This window comes from Argentina silus, assembly GCF_951799395.1.
Source record: "Argentina silus genome assembly, chromosome: 13".
Lineage (NCBI taxonomy): Eukaryota > Metazoa > Chordata > Actinopteri > Argentiniformes > Argentinidae > Argentina > Argentina silus.
In genome coordinates this window covers 4,040,808-4,060,302 of record NC_139667.1, presented here as the reverse complement: position 1 = coordinate 4,060,302, position 19,495 = coordinate 4,040,808, and the positions used below count along the sequence as shown (strand labels likewise).

The 19,495-nt window shown below is 44.3% G+C and overlaps 3 protein-coding genes across 3 annotated transcripts in view; 2 read left to right on the top strand and 1 right to left on the bottom strand.

Moving 5' to 3' along the window:
• The window catches only part of coq6 (coenzyme Q6 monooxygenase), a 10,687-nt gene extending 10,116 nt beyond the window's left edge, over window positions 1-571 (top strand). The window contains exon 12 of the mRNA XM_083683554.1: window positions 437-571. Coding sequence (XP_083539680.1) covers window positions 437-466 — 30 coding nt within the window. The 3' untranslated portion in view covers window positions 467-571. The remainder of the gene's footprint in view (window positions 1-436) is intronic.
• Window positions 572-2,475: 1,904 nt separating this feature from the next.
• On the bottom strand, window positions 2,476-8,769 carry entpd5a (ectonucleoside triphosphate diphosphohydrolase 5a; the record flags this gene model as incomplete). Its single annotated transcript, XM_083683837.1, has 13 exons — window positions 2,476-2,559; window positions 2,761-2,876; window positions 3,887-3,943; window positions 4,364-4,507; window positions 5,089-5,190; window positions 5,368-5,429; window positions 5,529-5,608; window positions 5,713-5,801; window positions 6,273-6,308; window positions 6,886-6,961; window positions 7,344-7,487; window positions 7,814-7,893; window positions 8,361-8,769. 13 exons carry the CDS (start codon window positions 8,767-8,769, stop codon window positions 2,476-2,478), a joined length of 1,479 nt encoding a protein of 492 aa, XP_083539963.1.
• A 3,876-nt stretch (window positions 8,770-12,645) lies between these two features.
• LOC310814425 (basal body-orientation factor 1-like) lies at window positions 12,646-19,477 on the top strand. The gene is made up of 11 exons (XM_083683836.1): window positions 12,646-12,766; window positions 12,902-13,154; window positions 13,263-13,328; window positions 15,140-15,283; window positions 15,379-15,459; window positions 15,783-15,853; window positions 16,575-16,719; window positions 17,299-17,792; window positions 18,054-18,158; window positions 19,052-19,117; window positions 19,302-19,477. Exons 1-11 carry the CDS (start codon window positions 12,726-12,728, stop codon window positions 19,399-19,401), a joined length of 1,566 nt encoding a protein of 521 aa, XP_083539962.1. The 5' UTR covers window positions 12,646-12,725; the 3' UTR covers window positions 19,402-19,477.
• The last annotated feature ends 18 nt before the right edge of the window (window positions 19,478-19,495 follow it).

The following is a 19,495-nucleotide window of genomic DNA, read 5'->3' as shown; positions in this document are numbered from 1 at the left end:
GGTGGGTGGATGGATGGGTGGGTGGGTGGATGGATGGATGGATGGGTGGATGGATGGATGGGTGGGTGGGTGGGTGGATGGATGGATGGGTGGGTGGGTGGGTGGGTGGATGGATGGGTGGGTGGGTGGATGGATGGATGGGTGGGTGGATGGATGGATGGATGGGTGGGTGGATGGATGGATGGATGGATGGGTGGGTGGATGAATGAATGGATGATGGATGGTTGGATAGATGGGTGGATGGTTGGATAGATGGGTGGATGGTTGGATAGATGGGTGGATGGTTGGATAGATGGATAGATTGGTGAATGGATGGATGGAAGGATGGATAGGTGGGTGGATGGATGGGTGGATGGATAGATGGATGGATATATTGATAGGAGATTTACTGAGCTGTGAGTGTGTATACTGATCTTCTTCTTTCTTGCCTCTACAGGAGCAGATCATGGCGTTTGCAAGCAAGTGATACACTGATCCTGCAGTGGCTGTTTGATGGGACTCCGATGACGATATGCCGTTGTGACTTTGTGAATGGAATGTAAAAGTGTAAATTAATAAAGTTATATTTTAATCTTAAGAAATTATATACTGTACAGCTCGTGCCTTACTTCCTGGGTGTATACACTTCTATAGAGTACCAAGTACCAAGAGGCATTTGTTATGTCAAGAAAATGTCATGTCAAGAAAATGTTTTTTGGGTATAGACTGGTCAGTTACACCAAGCACACTTTTAATATTTTATTGAAACATACATGTATAACCGTATACATGCATTTTACTTACACAAGGTTTTCATAAAATATTTGGATTCACACTCATTAACCAGTTCACTGGCAAACACATGGGCATTCTGTGAACATTGTCCAGCTGCAGCATAAAGAAAGTTTTCCTTTTAAAGGTCAAAGCAGGCACTGTGGTATTATATACAGCAGTAGTTATTGTACATTTTGAATACAGGTCAGAGCAGCTAATACGTTGCTTGAAAGAAGAGCGTTGATACAGTTCACTATGCATAATCAACACATTATAACTTCATTTAAAATGAGCAGTAATCAGATATTTAAATATTTATACAAAAACATAGTTCACAAGAAGAAATTACAAACAGTATTGAGCATTATTTGTGTCTTGCACCAAGAGCTACGTCCCTACGAATGTAGATTGTTCTGAGGCTGTATTTCTCAGTTTCTAGATGATATATACTCTGCTGCAGTAGAGGGGATATTCCAATGACAAAATAATACTTATGACTGGTTGCTCTCACAGCAACAGACTAGGCTGTAGTTTGGAACGTGGTCCTGCAATCTTCCAACGATTGATCGCATGATAGCACGTAGCGCTCCACTGTATACAACACAAATAACGCAGGTGCTCACCAACGTAAACACAAGGCACTCACTCGTACAGTATAAATCAACCGGAGGCTATTCCCCGTGTCTACTACGGCCAAGCTTTCAAACACAGGCATTAACTTCATACATACAATAGTATTCATATATCAAACGCAAGACACTCCGTGAGAAAGCTATCAGCTCTCCCTTTCTGCTTTCCTTGCCCCCTGAGTCGTGGCAAGTACGACACCTCCCTCTTATAACATTGATGAATATTTACAACTCTGTAGATGATATAGAAGCAACTGATAATTGTGGCTACAGTATCTGCAATTAAAGTGTTATGTGCAAAGTATGAGGGGGGGAAAAAGCTACTGGGCTGTGCTCTTCATTTCAACTATTTCTCATCTATTGCCGTGGTCTATTGCTGTGAGGGAAGTATTTCACCTGTCCTACAGTATGATAACAAGATTAACATGGACACATATTTCCAGATAGAATGTGTGGCAGGCATTCAGAGCTATAGCTGAAGGAAGGTTGTTTTCCTGCAACCAATTTTTTTTTTTTATAAAATACTACACTGTACTTTACAGTGCACTCAAGGACCACAGTAAGCACCAAAGTTCTCTAAATATCATGACTAGTTGCATTGCTTGTAACTACTCTACACACTCAAAGGTAGCCAAATAAGACAGCGCCTCAGGTCAGACAACCCTAAGGAAGCGAAAATGTAAACGCTTGCTTTACAAAAATAAAGTCAACTCACTAATTATGGGTTAAACATACAGTAGAAATAGCTGGCCTTCCTTATAAAAATATAGTGATTTCTTTGTCAACAGTTCTTGGATTATTTGCAGGGTGCCAAGGAGGGTGTGAGGGAGGGAGGGAGGGAGGGAGGGTGTGAGGGAGGGAGGGAGGGAGGGAGGGAGGGAGGGAGGGGTTGGCTGGAGGAGCGTGGCAGTGCTGAGCAGGACTGGGTGTGTCGCCAAGGGAGGGGCTGCTCAGGAGGCTGAGGGCGGAGGGCGGGAGGCGGGGATGCCTAGCAGTGACAGGCTGTCCCTCTCAGTGCCTGCAGGCCCAGGGGGATGCCCAGCAATGACAGGCTGTCCCTCTCAGTGCCTGCAGGTCCAGGTAGCTGCTGCCCTTAGTGGATGTTGAGGTTATGGAAGTGATCGAACGTGGCTCCCAGGGCCCAGCTTGTCTCAACGTTGTTGACCTTCTTGGTGAGCTGGGGACAAGAGCAAGCAGCTTAGTTTGTTATCATTGTTTTATGCTGAATATAGTTGTGATGTATCAATGTGTTCCCTGTTTGGTTCAGTAAGTCTTGTTTCAATAAATAATACATCTCAAACTGTTGAATTAATCTGAGCGTGTGGCCTGTCCCCTCGCTGTGCATGTGTCCACAGTGACCTGCTCCTGACTGTCTCACCTGCAGCACCGTGTTGTCCTTGAAGCCAAAGCCCTCCTTTAGCAGGCAGGTGATATATGTCATATCCATGCAGAGGAAGGGGCTGATGGGACGGTACTTGGTCATCTTGTTGCACACTGAAAAACATAACAAAGTTACGATGAGTGAGACGTGGGCACTGCATGAACACAAAGTCACACCCCACTGACAGAGAGCAGGGGCGTGGGCGTGGGCGTGGGCGTGGGCGCATCACACACTCCATCAGTATCATGTTCCACGCGAGGTCACGCTCGTTTTCTGACCTGTGTGCTACGTGGTTAAAAGGCGATCAAGCCTGTTTTGTTTTTCTGTTAACTGACCGAGCAAGAGGGTGTTAGAAGAATCAAGTGTGCCCAGGGGTCAGCACATGTTGGTGAGGCTGAGGCTGAGGCTGGGGCAGGGGCAGGGGGTGGGCGGCAGAGCAAAACAGACTTGTACAGAGTGTATCTCAACCCCCGGGTGTTGTGTGGCTGTCAGGTAGCCTCCAGCCCCAGGAGAGACATCGCTCTTTGGGTCAGCTGCCAGCCAGCCCTCCCCCTTTGCCAGAGTTGTTCCTCCAGACCATGTGACAGTGTTCTCGCAATGCTGGCAGACTTACATAACACACCAACTCAATCCTGCAAGCTACAGCATACATCTGGTGCAACAAGGGCATTTATAATGCCATACGCATCCAGCAGATGAGCCAAGGTTATGTGTCTATCCGACGTGCCAGGGCACTTTCCACTTCACATTGGATTACAGCTAATGACTACAGGTAAATGTTGACGTGTGTACAGAATTTCAATGTGAATGTGTATACTCTGAGTACATTCATGAATAAGACATTTCACCCGATGGTCTATTACACAGAAATGACTAAATAAATGAGCCAATATTACAATTGTGCCAAGATATTTGGGCACAAACAAGGTTGAGTGTTTGTGTGAGTTAGGACAGTGTGTTTTTGCAGGAATAGTTTGCGGTTTGGGGAATGATATTTTGTGAAGCCTGTGCGATTGTTGGATTGTTGGGCGCAAATAAACACCAAGGGCTCTTGTTTGTACAATGTGTACTGCATCAATATCGACCAACATGTGCCCGAGAAAATAAAGCCTTGGTCTCTCACCTTCCTTGGCTCTCTTCTTGAAATCCCTGACTTCCACAATGCCACCTCGACTGGCATCTGTAGGACAAAAACAAGATTACTTTTTTCCTTCAGCTTCAGCAGTAGTCATTGCCGTCAACCCGAGCCAAGTTCAAAAGTTGATAGTTGTGGGTGGCTTGCCATTTGTACACAAACTTTTGCAGCATGATGGTCACTTGTTGGAAGGGAGTTACATAACTTTGACTGTGGACAGCATTGGGTTTTGGATAAAGTAAACTAACCAGTCATGAAAATCACCATCTACAGTAAGTGAACCTTGAGAAGAAAATAATAAAAAAGAAAAAAAAAAGAAAAAAAAATCTATTTCAAATCCTGTTTATGTTTTACTGGTTTTAACATTGAAATGTGATTTGTGCTCTGCTCTGTGTGTGTGTGTGTGTGTGTGTGTGTGTGTGTGTGTGTGTGTGTGTGTGTGTGCTCTGCTCTGTGTCTACTCACCGATGAGGCCGGACTCCACAGCTCTGTCAAAGTAGTAGGAGAAAGCATAGAAGATGCTGCTGCCCTTGACCTCGAATGGCTGGTGCACGATGCCCTTCACCACCCTCATCACCTCATAGTAGCACAGCTTGTACCCGGCGTAACCTGGACAGACAGCGGGATGGCACAGGGGTTGACAACGAGCTGTCCCTTTATAACACTCATCAGCATGGCTGCGGAGGTTTGGTGGAATGCGCTGGGGAGTCTGAGGCTTCGGTGTGAGGTTAGATTGGGCCTGAGGCTATAGGCTCACCAGAGGACTACACGAGAAACATTTGCAGCACCCTGGGATCGGTTTGGTTCGTCCGACCGGAGAAACCATGTGCTGACAGGAGCAGCACTTAACACGGCCCTGTTGGGCTATCTATTTTTACCACATAATTGTTAGCGGTCAAGATCAAGCCGCTCGTCACACGAGAAAAATTGCAGCTCTGGGACTAACCTAGTATCTTTTGGCTACATGACTGTGGTATGGGAGTGTTGCATTATTTGTGGAGTTAGCTGACAGTTTTCCTTTCATTTAAATACACAGTTCGCTGTATTATAATTGTTCAAAGGCCTGTGTGCAGAGAGAGAATGACAACATGCATTTGGCTCCATAGTCCCTGTGGCTCTGGTAGGACAATGTTCTCAGATGCAACTAAACCCTTAATACTGACAATACTTGTCCTGTGTCTTGCCCTTACCATCTGGAATTCCGCTAACTTGGTAGGTGATTCCCCCAAAAGTCACATCCTCTCTGAACTTCTTAGGTAGGCAGGAGCTTGTGAAGATTTTCCAGTCAAGACCTGGAAGGGTAAAGAAGATAAGTTATAAGATTTAGTCTAAAATTATACTATTTGTATTTGACATTTCATTTGTATGTTATTTTATAACTATGCACAGGAGGAATGACTGGATAGTTGCCTGACTAAGACAGTAAACGTGACAATTTACTGTAGGTACAGAAGAAGCATATACACTACCATCAGCCCCCAGAGCCCCAAGAGTAGCCAATCGAGCTGCAAAGAGTCCGTTTCCAAGGTAGCTGAGGGGGGACAGAAATATGAAATCCATAAACGGCAATGCTAAAACAATGTATTGCATATTAAGACAGTAAATGGTACACCAGTGGTTTGTTACCTACCTGTGAGTGTAGAGTTGATAAGTGCTGTTGAACATGTTGATATTGGCAATGTAACTTGGTGGAGCAGAGAAAACTGTTTTCTGTGGGACGAGAGAGAGGCGTTGAGTGATATGTGCTTAGTGATAATTATCACTATCTTTGGAAACGCATTCAAAAACAACAGAGTTTTTTATGCAATATTTACCTTGGATTTCGGGAGAAAAGTGATCTGGGTAGATCCTCCGCCCAAATCCAGGATCCCCACCGTCTTCCTGGTCTTGGCATACAAGTGACCTAAACCAAACACACTGAGTCAAGTCAAACACATAAAGCCGAAAATAGCTAGCTCTACAGAGGATGCTACCCATCATCACTGTAAACAGAATGTACAACACACCATACATTATTAACTGCCCACTTTCTTGGGGGGGAATTAATTCATTTTCCAACCGCCAGTGTAAAAACAAGGACCCTTTCTGTGGCCAGTGTCAGCAAGAGGAAAATTTGGTCTCTTGTTTGGGCCATAGAATGTTTTTTTTATACAGTAGAGTTTATACATGTCCTTATGCATTATGCTAACATGCAGTAAAATGTGAGGGAATATTGCATCCCACCGTGACCAGATGGTAGCCAATGACTCAAGTCTGCAGTGTCAGGCAGGAGACAGTAGTCTTTCACTGCCGGGCAACTGTGTACAGTGCAGACCTCAGATATAACCCCCCTGACCATTAACACCACCATAACAAATCATGAGCAATGCCTTACCTGTCAGAAAGTTCACCGTTACCCAGGCCAGGACTCCTACGAGAGAGTAAATGAAGAGTGTCTGTGTGAGACTTTCACTTGAACAAAATCATGTAAAGTTGTTGCCATTTGTGGCATGCTTGAGAGGACAGACTCAAACTTAAGGGATTTGAGGAAATGTACTAGTTTTAATTTATTAGACTACTACTGCATGAGCAACGTTTGTCTGACATGTAGGATCCTAGACTAAGCCAGGTAATGGCCGCCGTCTCAGATGTCTGGTTATGTGTCTCGTAAACAGAGAATAATGACTTGCACATCTGATGAAACATGAGTTAGTGAGGGTGTCTTAATGAGCGATGTGGAAGATCACTTAATATTGGGCGTGGGAAGGCCATTCAGACAAGGTTATTTAATTGCCTCAACGAGGTAGAAACAGACCTCTTATAAAAACATTTTATGAGGACAGTGTTGCTAGATACAACAAACACCTGTTTCTAACAGTACTTTAGCGTTACGCTAATGTTAGCAACGTCTACAGTTCAACAGCTGACGTCTTAACCAGCTATACCAACATCTGTTAAACAGAGAATTAAAGACAGATGTTTGTAATAGACCCTCAAATATGACATACCTTCATTAGTTCCATTCATTATGGAGACACTGTTGTTTGGTACAAAAAAGGGAGACTCGTCAAAGACTTCCCGAACCTACGGAGAAGAAAATGTGCAAACAATTTAAGAGCATTGTAAATAAAAGCTGAATAAGGGGGAAAAGTGGTGCCAGTGACCTTAGATATCCTCTATCTAGACTCAGGAGGCGTATAGGGGAAAATTTGTCTGTGACGGAAGAGTGAACCGCAAGCACGGCTGGAGTAGTAGCATAAATGTAATAATTCAAATGACATATTCCACTACTCCAGACAACCCCAGAACAGCTGTTTTTTGCTCATTGATAGCTACCAAGTGGGCAGACTCCCCCCCCCCCTTCTTTTCTCAAGGACACTTGTAAGCACTTAGCGGTTTCGCGTCCCCGATCCTTGGTGGGACGGCTGTGCCAAACTGTCTGAGGAAACAAGAAAACGTGCCTCACCTCATCCAATAGAGCGTCGGCCTTATCCACGGGCAGGAGGCGGAGCCCCGCCGTGGCTTTCAGGACCACCGGGGTCTGTTTCCAATCATCCTCCGGCACCGTCTTCTTCGCCACCTTCAGAAGCTGTCTGATCGTGTTCCCGCCCTGAATGGGATAACCGACATTCACAAATGAGCATGGCCCACAGTACAGATCTCAACACTCTAGCAAAGGAAAACCACAAAGCAAATACAGTACATCTCTACTACATCATCTGGCTGTACTTTACAGAACCCAAGACAGCATACATCAGCGGAAGTGAAAGCAATCAGCGAAATCAATTCATGTAATTATGTGGTTTGCATGCTACATATTTCATCAAAATCACTGTGGTTTGGAGACTGTAAGGAATGATTTGTGGACAACTTTGGACAAACTTATTTCCCATCGTCTGCTATTATGAATAATGAGTAAATCATAGACATACATACCTCCTTAGGCTTGTCTTTATAGGCAGACAAACCAGGCTTCACAGCATGGTACATTTCATTGTCCAGAACTGGCAGCTCAACTAAAAAGAGAAGATTCCATTGTCAAGCAAGCAAAAGACAGCCATCAACAAATTACATTTGAAATTAATTTAATTAATTAATTAATAATAATCAATAATGCCCACATTGGTATGGCACTTCAACCACTTGTGTTTAACAAATGAGAAGAAAAAAGACTAAATACAATTGCATTACTACAGTGCAGGTATGTCTTAAGGATTTCATAGTTCAGTCACACAGGCAGATGATGAAAACAACAACTCAGCTCTTTTGGGCTCTGCCTTGCCCATTGCTCTCTCCCCACCCTGACGGCACATGTTTGTCTTCGCACCACAGAGCGAATGACCCAACAGCAAACACAGACACTCTGGGGGGAGACGGCTCTGTGTAAAGCCCTATTGGCTCCTGGGACTGAGGCTGAGGCTGAGGCTGAGAGAGACCGGCTGAGACCGACAGAAATAGAGAGAGAGAAAAAAAACCCACTCACCTGGGTCTTTCTGAATAAACTTGTAGATGTGGATCCGGGTGCCTGTGCTCCCTGCATCGAACATGATCCCATAGAACGTGCGGCTGAAGTTGACGAGGTGGGAGTCGTGGACAACTTCGGGCAGGAGTTCAGGGAGGAGTTCGGGCAGGAGTTCGGGCAGGAGTTCGGGCAGGAGTTCAGGCAGGAGTTCGGGCAGGAGTTCGGGCAGGAGTTCAGGCAGGACTTCAGGAAGGACTTCAGGAAGGACTTCAGACAGGATTTCGGGCTGGGCTTCAGGCAGGAGGTTTTCCATGTTGGCCGAGTGCTCGAGGTGGCGGTAGCGGTGGTGATAGTAGGTTGCCTGCGCTATGAAGTTCCCAGCCAGAAGCCACATGGACGCTACTGTTAGGAGTAACATCTGCGGAGCCATCGTTTTCACACCCGAAGACAGGCTGGTGCCTTTAAAAAAAAAAAAAAAAAAAAGAAACCTTACTTTCTCGATAAAGGTTGAAAACTGTGCCTTTTCAAGTTAATCTTGTTGAGAGGAACAGCTCAGTATGAAGTGGCACCGGTCTGCTGAGGTGATGAGAGGAGAGGAGAGGAGAGGAGAGGCAGCAGGAGAGGCAGAGACAGACAGAGTGGATAGCGATGCTCACTCAGGACTGTCTGGTCATCTGTTTACCGTATATAAAGACATAAGGCCTTGGCACGAGGCCAGGCCAACAGAAGCCATCGACCAATCCTGGGACATTCCATCTCAGTCCCTTCACGAGTCCCCCCTTCTGACAGAGCTGGATACTGAATACCTGCTTACCAGCAGCATTTTAATTTTTTTCAGATGCTTAATCTGGCAACATGTTTTTTTTTCATCTTTAGTGGGCAAACTGGAGCCGAAAATCCCCCTAAAAGAAGAAACAACAAGGATATATCAGGACATCTGAACCAATGGCTTGCAGAAACTTAGATCAATGGTCTTAAAATACATTTTATTGGTGCATTTAATGAAGACTTACAGGCTAACTTGCCTATTACTACAATTCTGTCCCTGTACAAGTATCTTGACTTTCACAAGAACATATTACTCAAATTCACTGTTTTCCCTAAATAAGCAGTGATGTAAGAATGTGGTTAGATCGGAGTGGATGACTTGTTAATTTGGAGCTCATGTTGCTTGTATGGTATATAAAAACTGCTAGTTACTTAGAATTTTCAAACAAAGCCATATAAGTCATTTATTTCATAACTGATAACTGAAAAAAACTACCCATAGGTTTAAAAAGGAGAGACTAATGTAGATCTAATCTACTGTGGTGAGGATATATAGTTACATTAAACTCATTCAAACAAGAAAACCTCAAAAGCAGAATGGTGAATTTCAGATAAATATCTAAAAAATATGAAAAATATGAGATATGAGTCATTGTGCTGAGAGGAGTTGCTTTACCGCCTGACAACCCATCTTAACAAAAGGACTTACAACAAGGAGAGTTGCACCTCTGAATGTGCATTGCAACACATCACAACACATCTTCAGTCTAGATATTACAATATTTGCAACAATCATGACGTGTGTGAGAATGACCACATTACAAAATCTGCTGAAGCCCTTTAAACCCCAACCAAACTTTTCCAAAAGATGTGCAAATGTAACTTGCTCTCCAACTGGCATGAATGTTAAAAGAATGTTAACAATCATCTCACTCCCACTCATCCCTGTGCTGACCACAAGTTTTGCGAGGGAGAAATATTTAAAGGCACGTTTCACAGGAGAAAGCATGAAAAGCATGAGTGGCTTTCTCAGTTTTAGGTGGGTGGTTGGCAAGGCGTCTTTAACCATGCCTGAATCTATCAGATAATGCATGGCGAAGCAATGTTGAGAGTTTCTGGCTTCTGAGAGGGAGAGAAAGGCAGTAAAGATGTGCCACAAGCAGTTCAGCAGAGAGGCGCAGCTAACTCAGAGACCTCATTTGAACTGAGCTTTACAGCAGAGCGGGATTTCCTTCCACCCCATCAGAAGTCGCAGACACTGTGAGGACAGATAGGATTGAAACATGTACAACTTGCACACTGAGCTGGTTTGCTGTCTCACTCAGCTCTGCTACTAATGATGAAGCTGGTTCACCACATACAGTGGGTAAGTGAAGCCCACACCATGGAGGCATGTGTCACCCAGCTGGGAGTGGAGGCGGAGGTCCTGCAGCACAGCGGGACTTGAGGAGCACGGAGAGGAGGTCCACGGAGAGGACAGTCAGGGGAGAGGGTGGGGCTTGGCACAGACACTCACCCATCATGCCATTCCAATCCGGGGACACTCCGCTGTGCAGAAAGCACTGTTCCAACGCTGTAATTTGGACTAAAAATATTGCACTTTCTTTCCTCCACTTCTTTTCAATCCTGTGGCTCACCATTATGGTCATTTTCCCCCTATCAAAGCATGCATGTGCAGGACCTCTCATTGACTTGTGTGAATTTACTGCAGGGATATTGTGACTTCTTGTGTCAACCGTATTATGATGCTCTATGAGTGAATTTAACACACTTCAAAACACGACAAGATGTCATATTAGAATTACTCACTGTTCAAAAGACATGATGTCTTGTCTGCAATTTCCGTCCATGTTGTTATCTCCAAGGTCCTTTGTGGTCCTTTGTGGGGAGAATCTTGCCCTAGCTGTCAAAGACAAGAGTACTTTATAATTAAGTTCAGACATACAGTAACTGTAACTGTTACTATAGAAAATTATGTATTTGGATCATGCAGAGTGTTTTGACGGGTCTGGCCACCTTACAAGACTTAAGAGTATCACGCACTAGTGTTTATGGTATGAGTCAAAGCATAGGTCTATGCCATACCCTCATGCTGCAATGACAATTATTTCAGAGGTGAGTCATGCCTTGACAAGTTCAGACCAATGGAGGTCAAATGACTAAAGTGGGCTGGGTTGTTCTCTTTATTATGTAATGAAAATTACCGCTTAACAATGAAATATGTGACAGCAATATGTGTTCAGTTCAAATGTTCAATGTAGCTGCCGAATTAAATCACTGGGTTCAGAATGTAGGTTACCTATTGGTTTCCCTATGAAGCTCAGGGAGGGAGGCAGGTTGGAATGAGGTGGCATTATACCAGTATGACATAGCATGACATCTGAGAGACCCAATAAAAAGTCCTAAGAGGTATCCTGAGTACAAATTTTGGTGTTTTGTCTCAACTTAACCAATGGCTGTAAAGCATAAGAGGTGACCCAAGCTTTGTAATCTACGCCGGGCAATCTATTATTAATATGCTGCAATGTTACCCTCAGGAATGTCTTGTTTGTGGGTGTCCTAACCCCCAAAGTCTATTGAAGAGACGTAAACCTTGTCATTACAATTCCAATGATAATGACAGCTTCTGGAGGCTCAGGGTTATTTCAGCTTTCTCTGCTCGCTGTCATAGCAATTAGCTTTAAATTTAGTCCCCAAACTCGTGTGCATGATGCCAGTGCAAGAAAGCTATATGCTTTAAGCTTACAGTAGCTACACCCTGACATTTTATGATATTTACTTGTTTTGTTCTATGTTTTGTGAAGAATGTTCCCTGGGCACTCTCCAGTCTCTTAAGAAAAGCTATTTGGGAACAAGATGAGCAAGGCCATGTAATGTGACAATGGTTCTGGACTGGAATAATGACCTGCTCTAACTTTACATTGTTTGTTTCAGTTGGATTGGACTTTTGAGGCTTATCCACAATTGATGTAATCTAACCAAACATCTGTGTGAGCTTTGCAACCTGTCAGTGGCTTACAGTTCTTCTCGGGACACCATACCAGGGGGTGGACCTCATGTCCAAACCGATCCTGTTTGATACCCTAACGTATCATGTAAACGCATCAGATCTAGTAGGCCTTCATATGTTTCCCAATTTGGTTAGGCAAAACAAAATCCATGTAGCCTACATTTTGTGCAAGCTTTAATGACAAATGGGCATTAAAATACTTTATATTTATCATCCTTCATGCAGATGTGTGTAACCAGATGTGACCCGACTTCACACTTGCACTTAGTCTCCAATGATGAAACAAAACGCCTATTTTCTTAGATTATGTAGTTGCATAGTTTGGATTCCAACAAGTTTCACTGCATTTTGTCATCTTTTAGCTTTGCTTTACAGTCTGCAAGTATTCCATTTACAGCCTACCTGTCATGCATGCTAGGATCCCGAGCTCAAGACCATTGACAGCTCTGGCCCTATCATGCTCTGGCCGGGCCGTGGCTCCTATGGCAACGAGACTGTAAACAAAGTTTCAGTGCAGTGGCATGAAGTGGTAGACAGGCTTGCTAAATAACTTGGTGTCAAATAATATCCCATTCATTTGTATCCATTAATTTATCTTATCCATAACAATGCCCAAGAAGAAAGGCAAAAAAGGAAAGAAGGCGAAGGGGTAAGACACTGTTTCCCTCTAACTTTAGCTACAGTAGCTAGCTAGCTGCCTATACAGGCTTTAGTACTGAACTGTAGCTTGCTAGCAGCTAAGACTTTTACTAATGTTCATTCCATGTCTCTATTTCATACGTAGAAAAGGAAAAAAAGAAGGCAAACAGGAGTCAAAATCCGACAAAGAGTCGGACATTGAGAAGGCAAAGGCCAACGCAGCTCTTTGGGAAGCGAGGTTGGATGTCACCGAAAGCTCGCGTGTGGAGTACCGTGAAGCTGCCCGCAGGCTGGCGAGAGCCAACGAGGAGCTCAGCAACCAGCAGTACCGCGCAGAGAAGGACACGGTGGACATCATAGCCTTCTTGAAAAGGAAGGATGCCGAGAAGGAGGAGAAGGTTTAGAAGAAGAAAATATATCTGTGTGATAACACTGCAATTACTCTAGTAACAACAGCATTGTATTAACGTGCTTTAATCCTGTGACATATTGTCTCATTTCTACAGATTGCAAGGCTGGAGGAACAACTCAAAAGTCAAAAAACAAAAGCGCTTGAGGAGAGTGAGAATATTGTAAGTAATCTTGTGGGTAAAGCCTCAAAAGGAATAGCCTAAACAGTGTTCATATCATCTGACACACTCAAAACACAGGGAGTGACTCACTAGGCAGTTTACAGATAACAGGTCAGGAATGTAATAGGAACATTTGCACGTTAAAACAAAGCTCTGTATCCTGACAAGTATAGTATCCAATGAATCCCATGCATTGTTCTGCAGCCTCAAGGGTGTTGCTTCTGTAATAAATCAATAAAAACAGAATCTCAATAATGGGCTGTATTGTGTCTGAACAATGGTGTTCTTTTTAATTATGCAGACACTATGCTTATTTACCCAGAGAAAAAGAAAACAAACAAAGTGAACATAAAACTCAGAAACAAACCCCTACATTTACAGTTATGTAGTCTAACATTATGTTAATCCTCCTCTGTGTATTCAGAAAAAAAAAACACATAATTAAAATGTGCATGGTCTGGAACACACAAGCTAGTTTTGATATAAGTTATCCATCCCTCAGGTGCTATATAGATTGTGCTAAATTACTAGTGTGCGTTAAACTTTATTTCTGTCTCGTTTTGACAGCTGATCTCCAAAGAGCAAAATGCATTTGCATTGATTGGAGTAAAGATCCAAATGTCAGACTTTGCCATTGCAGTGGCCTAACAAAAAGAAACTGTGCAGAAATGTGCAGCTTGGCCTAACAGCTGTTTTCCATCTTACATGTCTTACTTCATGCTGGTAAAAATGGGAACCAATAGACCCAAGAGAAATAAAAGAGGCTCGGTCTGGACCAACTTGAAACATCCCCATTTTTAGACATGCATGGCACTGTCACATAAGCCCATGTAGCACTAATTCTGGAAAATAAATATTGTTGTGGTTGACCCTGAAGACGTGATTTCAAGACATGCCCCTCAACCCCCTTTTCTTGTTGTGAAGTGATAAAATGGCCCATCTTTTGACTTAGCTAATGGAAACCATTGCATCAAGAGCACTTAGAGAACGTGAGTGCCCTGGCCTTCGTCTGAGTCGTCTGACATGTGACTCTGAGTGTTGAAAAAGTCTGTCCACCAAACAATTATATCAACAGTTTTCCAGTCATCCCACTGGGTGAGTGCCATATTTTTGACAGCGATTAAAATACTGCACTATGCAAAAGAGAGAAATGCGACCATACTGTAAGCAAAAATCAAATCTGACGATTTCAAGATGGTAAGGAACACTTCAGAGCAGCTGATGGTTGTTTAATTCATGTCAGTCATGTCATTTTGCAGACTACAATCTATGGAAATATGTAGTATAGGGTTATATAGTTATCTGAAGAAGAATAACAATTAGGTATAACCTTATAATCAAATGGTTGAAAACCTCTAATTTAACCATCATGTGCATCATTGCGGTTGCCTGTTTTGCTAGCCACTCATGACTTTGGTCACTTTTTCACATTTTTGCTCTGACTCCCCTAAGTCCACAGTAGCAGTTCTCTTTGGGTATTTAGCTTGAGTGATCTGTGCCGAAATTGGGTTGGGTTGCGACGGCCATGATCCATGTGAACTTTTAGATTTTCTTCCCGGCTGTTATAACTGGGTTGTTCTCTGTTCCTGGAAGCTCCGCTTATTTCTCTGAAAATCTGCGTCCGTTCTATTCCTGAATCTGTAAATGCCATTTCACACACCAAACCTGGTGCATACTCTGTTTTGCACATTGTATTATGTGTACTTAGCTAACGGTTGATGTATTTGTATATTTGAACTGAATTTATGGATTGACATTATCTTTTTTTTTTATATCTGTGTCCATAATCCAACTACTTTCGATTGTTGCAGATTGCAGAGTACACACTTAAAATCAATGAGCTGGAGGAGAAGTTCAAAAAGAGATCCAGCGAGTTCAGGATGATCCAGGGAGAATTGAAGACAATCAAGGAGTTTCGGAAAAAGAAAGCCCAAATGGAGCAAGAGCTCAATAGTGTGAGAACAACCAGATTGATTAGAAAACCTGCTTACAACCTGTTTTCTACCTATATGATGCAATGTTATCAATGATCATCATCCATTTCTTTTAGATTAAAGAAAGCATGTACGTAGCTGACAGGGAACACAAGGAAAGCCTAGCCAGAATGGAGCACAAGTTCTTCAGTGAAAAGGTATGACGTATGCCTCAAGGTTACACTTGCATTGTTTTGTACACAAACTTACAGTTCCAAGGACGGGGTTCCCATTCCCCTTATTGAACTCAATGGAAATGTATTTCAAATGTTTGAAAATGTGTTCTATTTGTGTTCTGTCCCTGGGCTACAGCCCCCGCTACAAAAACAATCATGTAGAGCAAAATAGTGGAACTAAAAGTAACTTGAGGAAAGCGAGCCATGGGCTGATCAAAGTCTTGGATTAATGGATCTTGAGAGGCCTGGGTGACCTAGAGAGAGCCCAGGGAGGAACAGTTGGTGTCTGTGTGTTTCCCCCACAGGTTCGCCTGGAGAAGGAGGCCGAGCAGAGGATTGCCCAGCTGGCTGAGAGGGCCCACAATGAAGCCATTGTGTGAGTGTCTCTGCTGTCCAATTACAGGCTAATTTTACACCTTCAGGGCAAGGGGAAAAAAGAGAGGGAAAATAAATGTATATATAGAAAACAAGGTTATACATTATCTTCACCACACCGGCTTGTCTTCCTCAAGATAGTGTACATCACCTAAGCCAATGATTACATCCTCCGTTCCAGATAGACTTACAGGAAAGAGTGCCCCGGTATGGAACAGTATGTGGGGAGACCTCTGTGTATTGTATATTATTTTTAAAGCCATATCAGGACAAAAAGGAATATACATTAAATTCAGTGTATTCCGTTATTTAATGGTCTGTATCGGTATGACTCTCTCCAACATGACTCTCTCTTGACACTGGTCTGGCCTTAATTGTTGTTTCATCACCAGTTATAGACTTCCAATACTTTTTTTTAATAACATTTGAAGGTACTTAAGCAGCACACATTGGCTCAGTTTAATGTAGTGTGGTAAAAGAGGGACTCAAAAGGAAATTAAAACCTATCACTCCCCTAGCTTGGAATGTGATGTCACCAATGATTTACTCTACATTACCAGATGCCTCTATTTCACCACCCAACCACATTCATCACCATCGTTTGTGGTGTCAACATGACTTTAGACTGACAGGTAACGGTGGCGGAAGTCCCAATTATACCACAGACACAATTTGGTACATGAGACACGAGAAACTGGCAACTTTGTGTCCTGAACGAACAGGCAGCTGGACGACGCGTCACGCTCCGTTTTCAAGGAGAACGTTCGTCTCACCGAGGCGCTTAGCTACCACGTGAAGGAGGTGGAGGACCTGAGGAAACTGACCGTGTCATTGGCTGAGGAAAACGCCTCCCTGGACCTGCACAAGGTACAGTGGCACCATGGGGGCAGCAAGCAAACAGAGCTGTAGGCATTTTCATGTCCTGGCAGAACTTTGAACAAAGAGCCATCACCTCACTTTTTCTTTTTTTTTTGTAATCCTTCAGTAATGAAATGTATGCAAGGTCTGTGTTGGACATATTTCAGATGGTATTTCCCCTATTTTATTTATTTGTGCTGACCCTGTTTGCTTTACGCTCCCCTCACCTTCACAGTGCTAGCCAGTGGCTCTGTGGCCGGCGGTTGTGGTGAGTTTCCACTGGCTTCTGGGTTCCAAGTCAGTGGCTTCCCTCCTCAGTGTTTTCCGGCACTGTTTCTCTAAAGCAAACAAACACAGGGAACTGTAATCTCCCCTCTGATTAAGTTGAAACAGCGAGGGCAGGATGAAGTCACCCAGACTCCCGGTGCAGCACATTATAGAACCCCCTAAAACACTCTCAATGACGAGGTGGAGAGCGCTAATCCGAACTAATCATCTTCTTTATCATCAACATGTTGCTGAGTGTCTTTAAAAGAATAACATCACACCACAGCATGACATGTCATGATTTTAACACCCGCCCCGCAGGAGACAGATGAGCTGATGATGAAGGAGAACGTGAGCCAGCTCAAGGCCCAGAGGGAGGAGCTAGCGGAACTCAAAGGGAAGGTCGTTACCCTGGAGCAGGCCCTGGGTCTCATGGTGGGGGAGTTTGAGCGGGACAGGGAGACGACGCAGCAGCAAGCCCTGGTCAGCACCCAGGCCGGCCACGTGGAGCTGGACAAGCTGCAGAAGCTGCTGGCCATGCGGGAGAAGGAGATGGGACGTGTCAAGCGGCTGGCGCGCAGTGTCGTGGAGCAGCGTACAGAGCTGGAGTGCTTCTTCCAGGCGGCTCTGGGTCAGGTGAAGCAGGAGATCCAGGCCAACCGGCTGCAGTACAGGCAGGAGGCACTGGAGGCCTACCGCAGGAGGATGAACGAGGCCCGGTCAGGCCGGCAGGAGTACCCCCGCGTCCGCACGTTCCACAAAACCCCCCACAGCACCAACAGTGTCTACACCGACCTGGAGGAGGCAGAGAAGTGGTGAGGGCCAGCTTGTTGTCTCACTATGACGCCACGCAGCATACATTCTGATGTCCTTATTCCCGCTGCCCTTGTGGGTTACAGCACTGATTCACCTGCGTATAATTCTACAGTCACCCGAACACAAACATTACGCACAGTTCACACGGTGATGTAGATTATTGCATGTTGATGAGAGCACTGGATTAGCTACTGTAGTGCCACTTAACCTGGCTGTAACCCTGGCAACGGCTGCGGCTGCCCTCTGCCCCTGTGTTTCAGGACTAATATACAGAGCAACAAGGTGGATATCTCTGAACTCACGTGGGAGCAGAAGGAGAAGGTGCTTCGACTGCTCTTTGCTCAAATGAACGGACAGAGAGCGAGGTAACAACAACTGCGACACTCTGGGTCCTCCGGAGGTGACGGAGTCATCTGTGGGCAGACATGCCTCATTTCTATATATGCCATGTAGCTGACGCTTTTATCCAAAGCGACTGACATTGCAGTGAGTGCATACATTTCAGTATATAGAAGCTGCTGGCTTCCCCCGTTCATTTAGATTGCTATTGCATTCACTGTAGATGATACCATCCATTTGGAGTCATTAAAACATGAAAACTGAAACTGGCGTTGAGGACAGGACGGAGCGACACCATAAGAGGCCTGAGCCGTGCTGCAGTGTTGGAGAGGGCCTTTATTTGTGACTCCTCTGTCCTTTGTAATGTCTTTAACAGCTCTTTTTCTCAGCAGAAGAGGATACCATAAAACATCAGTTAGGTTTAAACCAATTTTCTTTTCCGTCCAGCTGCTTAAAAAGAATGAAGAAAGGGAGTCTGGGCACAATAGTAAAAATAGGGTCGGCCGCAGAGTCGTGTGCTCGGAAACAAACATCTGCCTTCAGCCTCTTGGCCCTACTTCACGTGCACAAGGGGTTTATTTAGTTCTTTGAACGCCTGTGGTCAGGGAACAGCTGGCAACATGATTTTCAGAAAGAGTGTAGGGGATCTGGATGTGTATGTGGGTATGGGAGGGCAGAGGAGATGTACACACTCATGTCAGCAGCATTGCCCTGGCACTTAGTCCAGCAGCATAACTGATTTAGCAGCATTTGGTGCCTTGGGATCGAGATGCTGCACCCCAGTGAAAATCTGAATGATAATGACCTGAAATAACCCCTTACAGTCAACAGCTAGACACACAACAGGTGCTGATGTACAGTATGTTAAAACATGGCTACTCGATTGTATTTCAATGCAACTTTGCTTTTTTTCCCACAGTAAACCCAGCCAACCTCTGGCTCTGTCTGCATCCACAGAGAGGAACCCGAATGACAGTGAGGCCGGGTAAGAATGCCTGAGGACTCCGCGGTCGCGGTTTTCTTTTTCGTAATTACAAAGCTCCAATAGATTTATTGGTCCCACGGGGCATGTAAAGCCGACAAAACATTTAGCTGTGAGACAGTGATTCCCCCCGTGTGATTTATCAGACGTTGCAGTTTTTCATTCCATAATGACGGCTGTCTTGCAGAATTACAGAGGAGCTGTCCCTGGTGACCTTCATCACCCAGGCGCCTGTGTCTAACCTGCCCTCCAACCCCAGCGTCCTGCCAGATATCCCGACCACATGACCTCTGTCTGCTGCTAATGGCTACATTGTCACTTGTCTGTGAAATGTGCTGCTCCGAATGAAACCGTTTCTAGATATTTTGAATTGTGTGTGTG

Bases quoted from the DNA above. Each gene is read 5' to 3' on its own strand.
- LOC310814425 (XM_083683836.1), top strand. From the start codon at position 12,726: ATGCCCAAGAAGAAAGGCAAAAAAGGAAAGAAGGCGAAGGG. The intron at 18,159-19,051 runs GTAACAACAACT...TTTTTCCCACAG, and splicing joins ATGAACGGACAGAGAGCGAG to TAAACCCAGCCAACCTCTGG. The intron at 19,118-19,301 runs GTAAGAATGCCT...GCTGTCTTGCAG, and splicing joins CCGAATGACAGTGAGGCCGG to AATTACAGAGGAGCTGTCCC.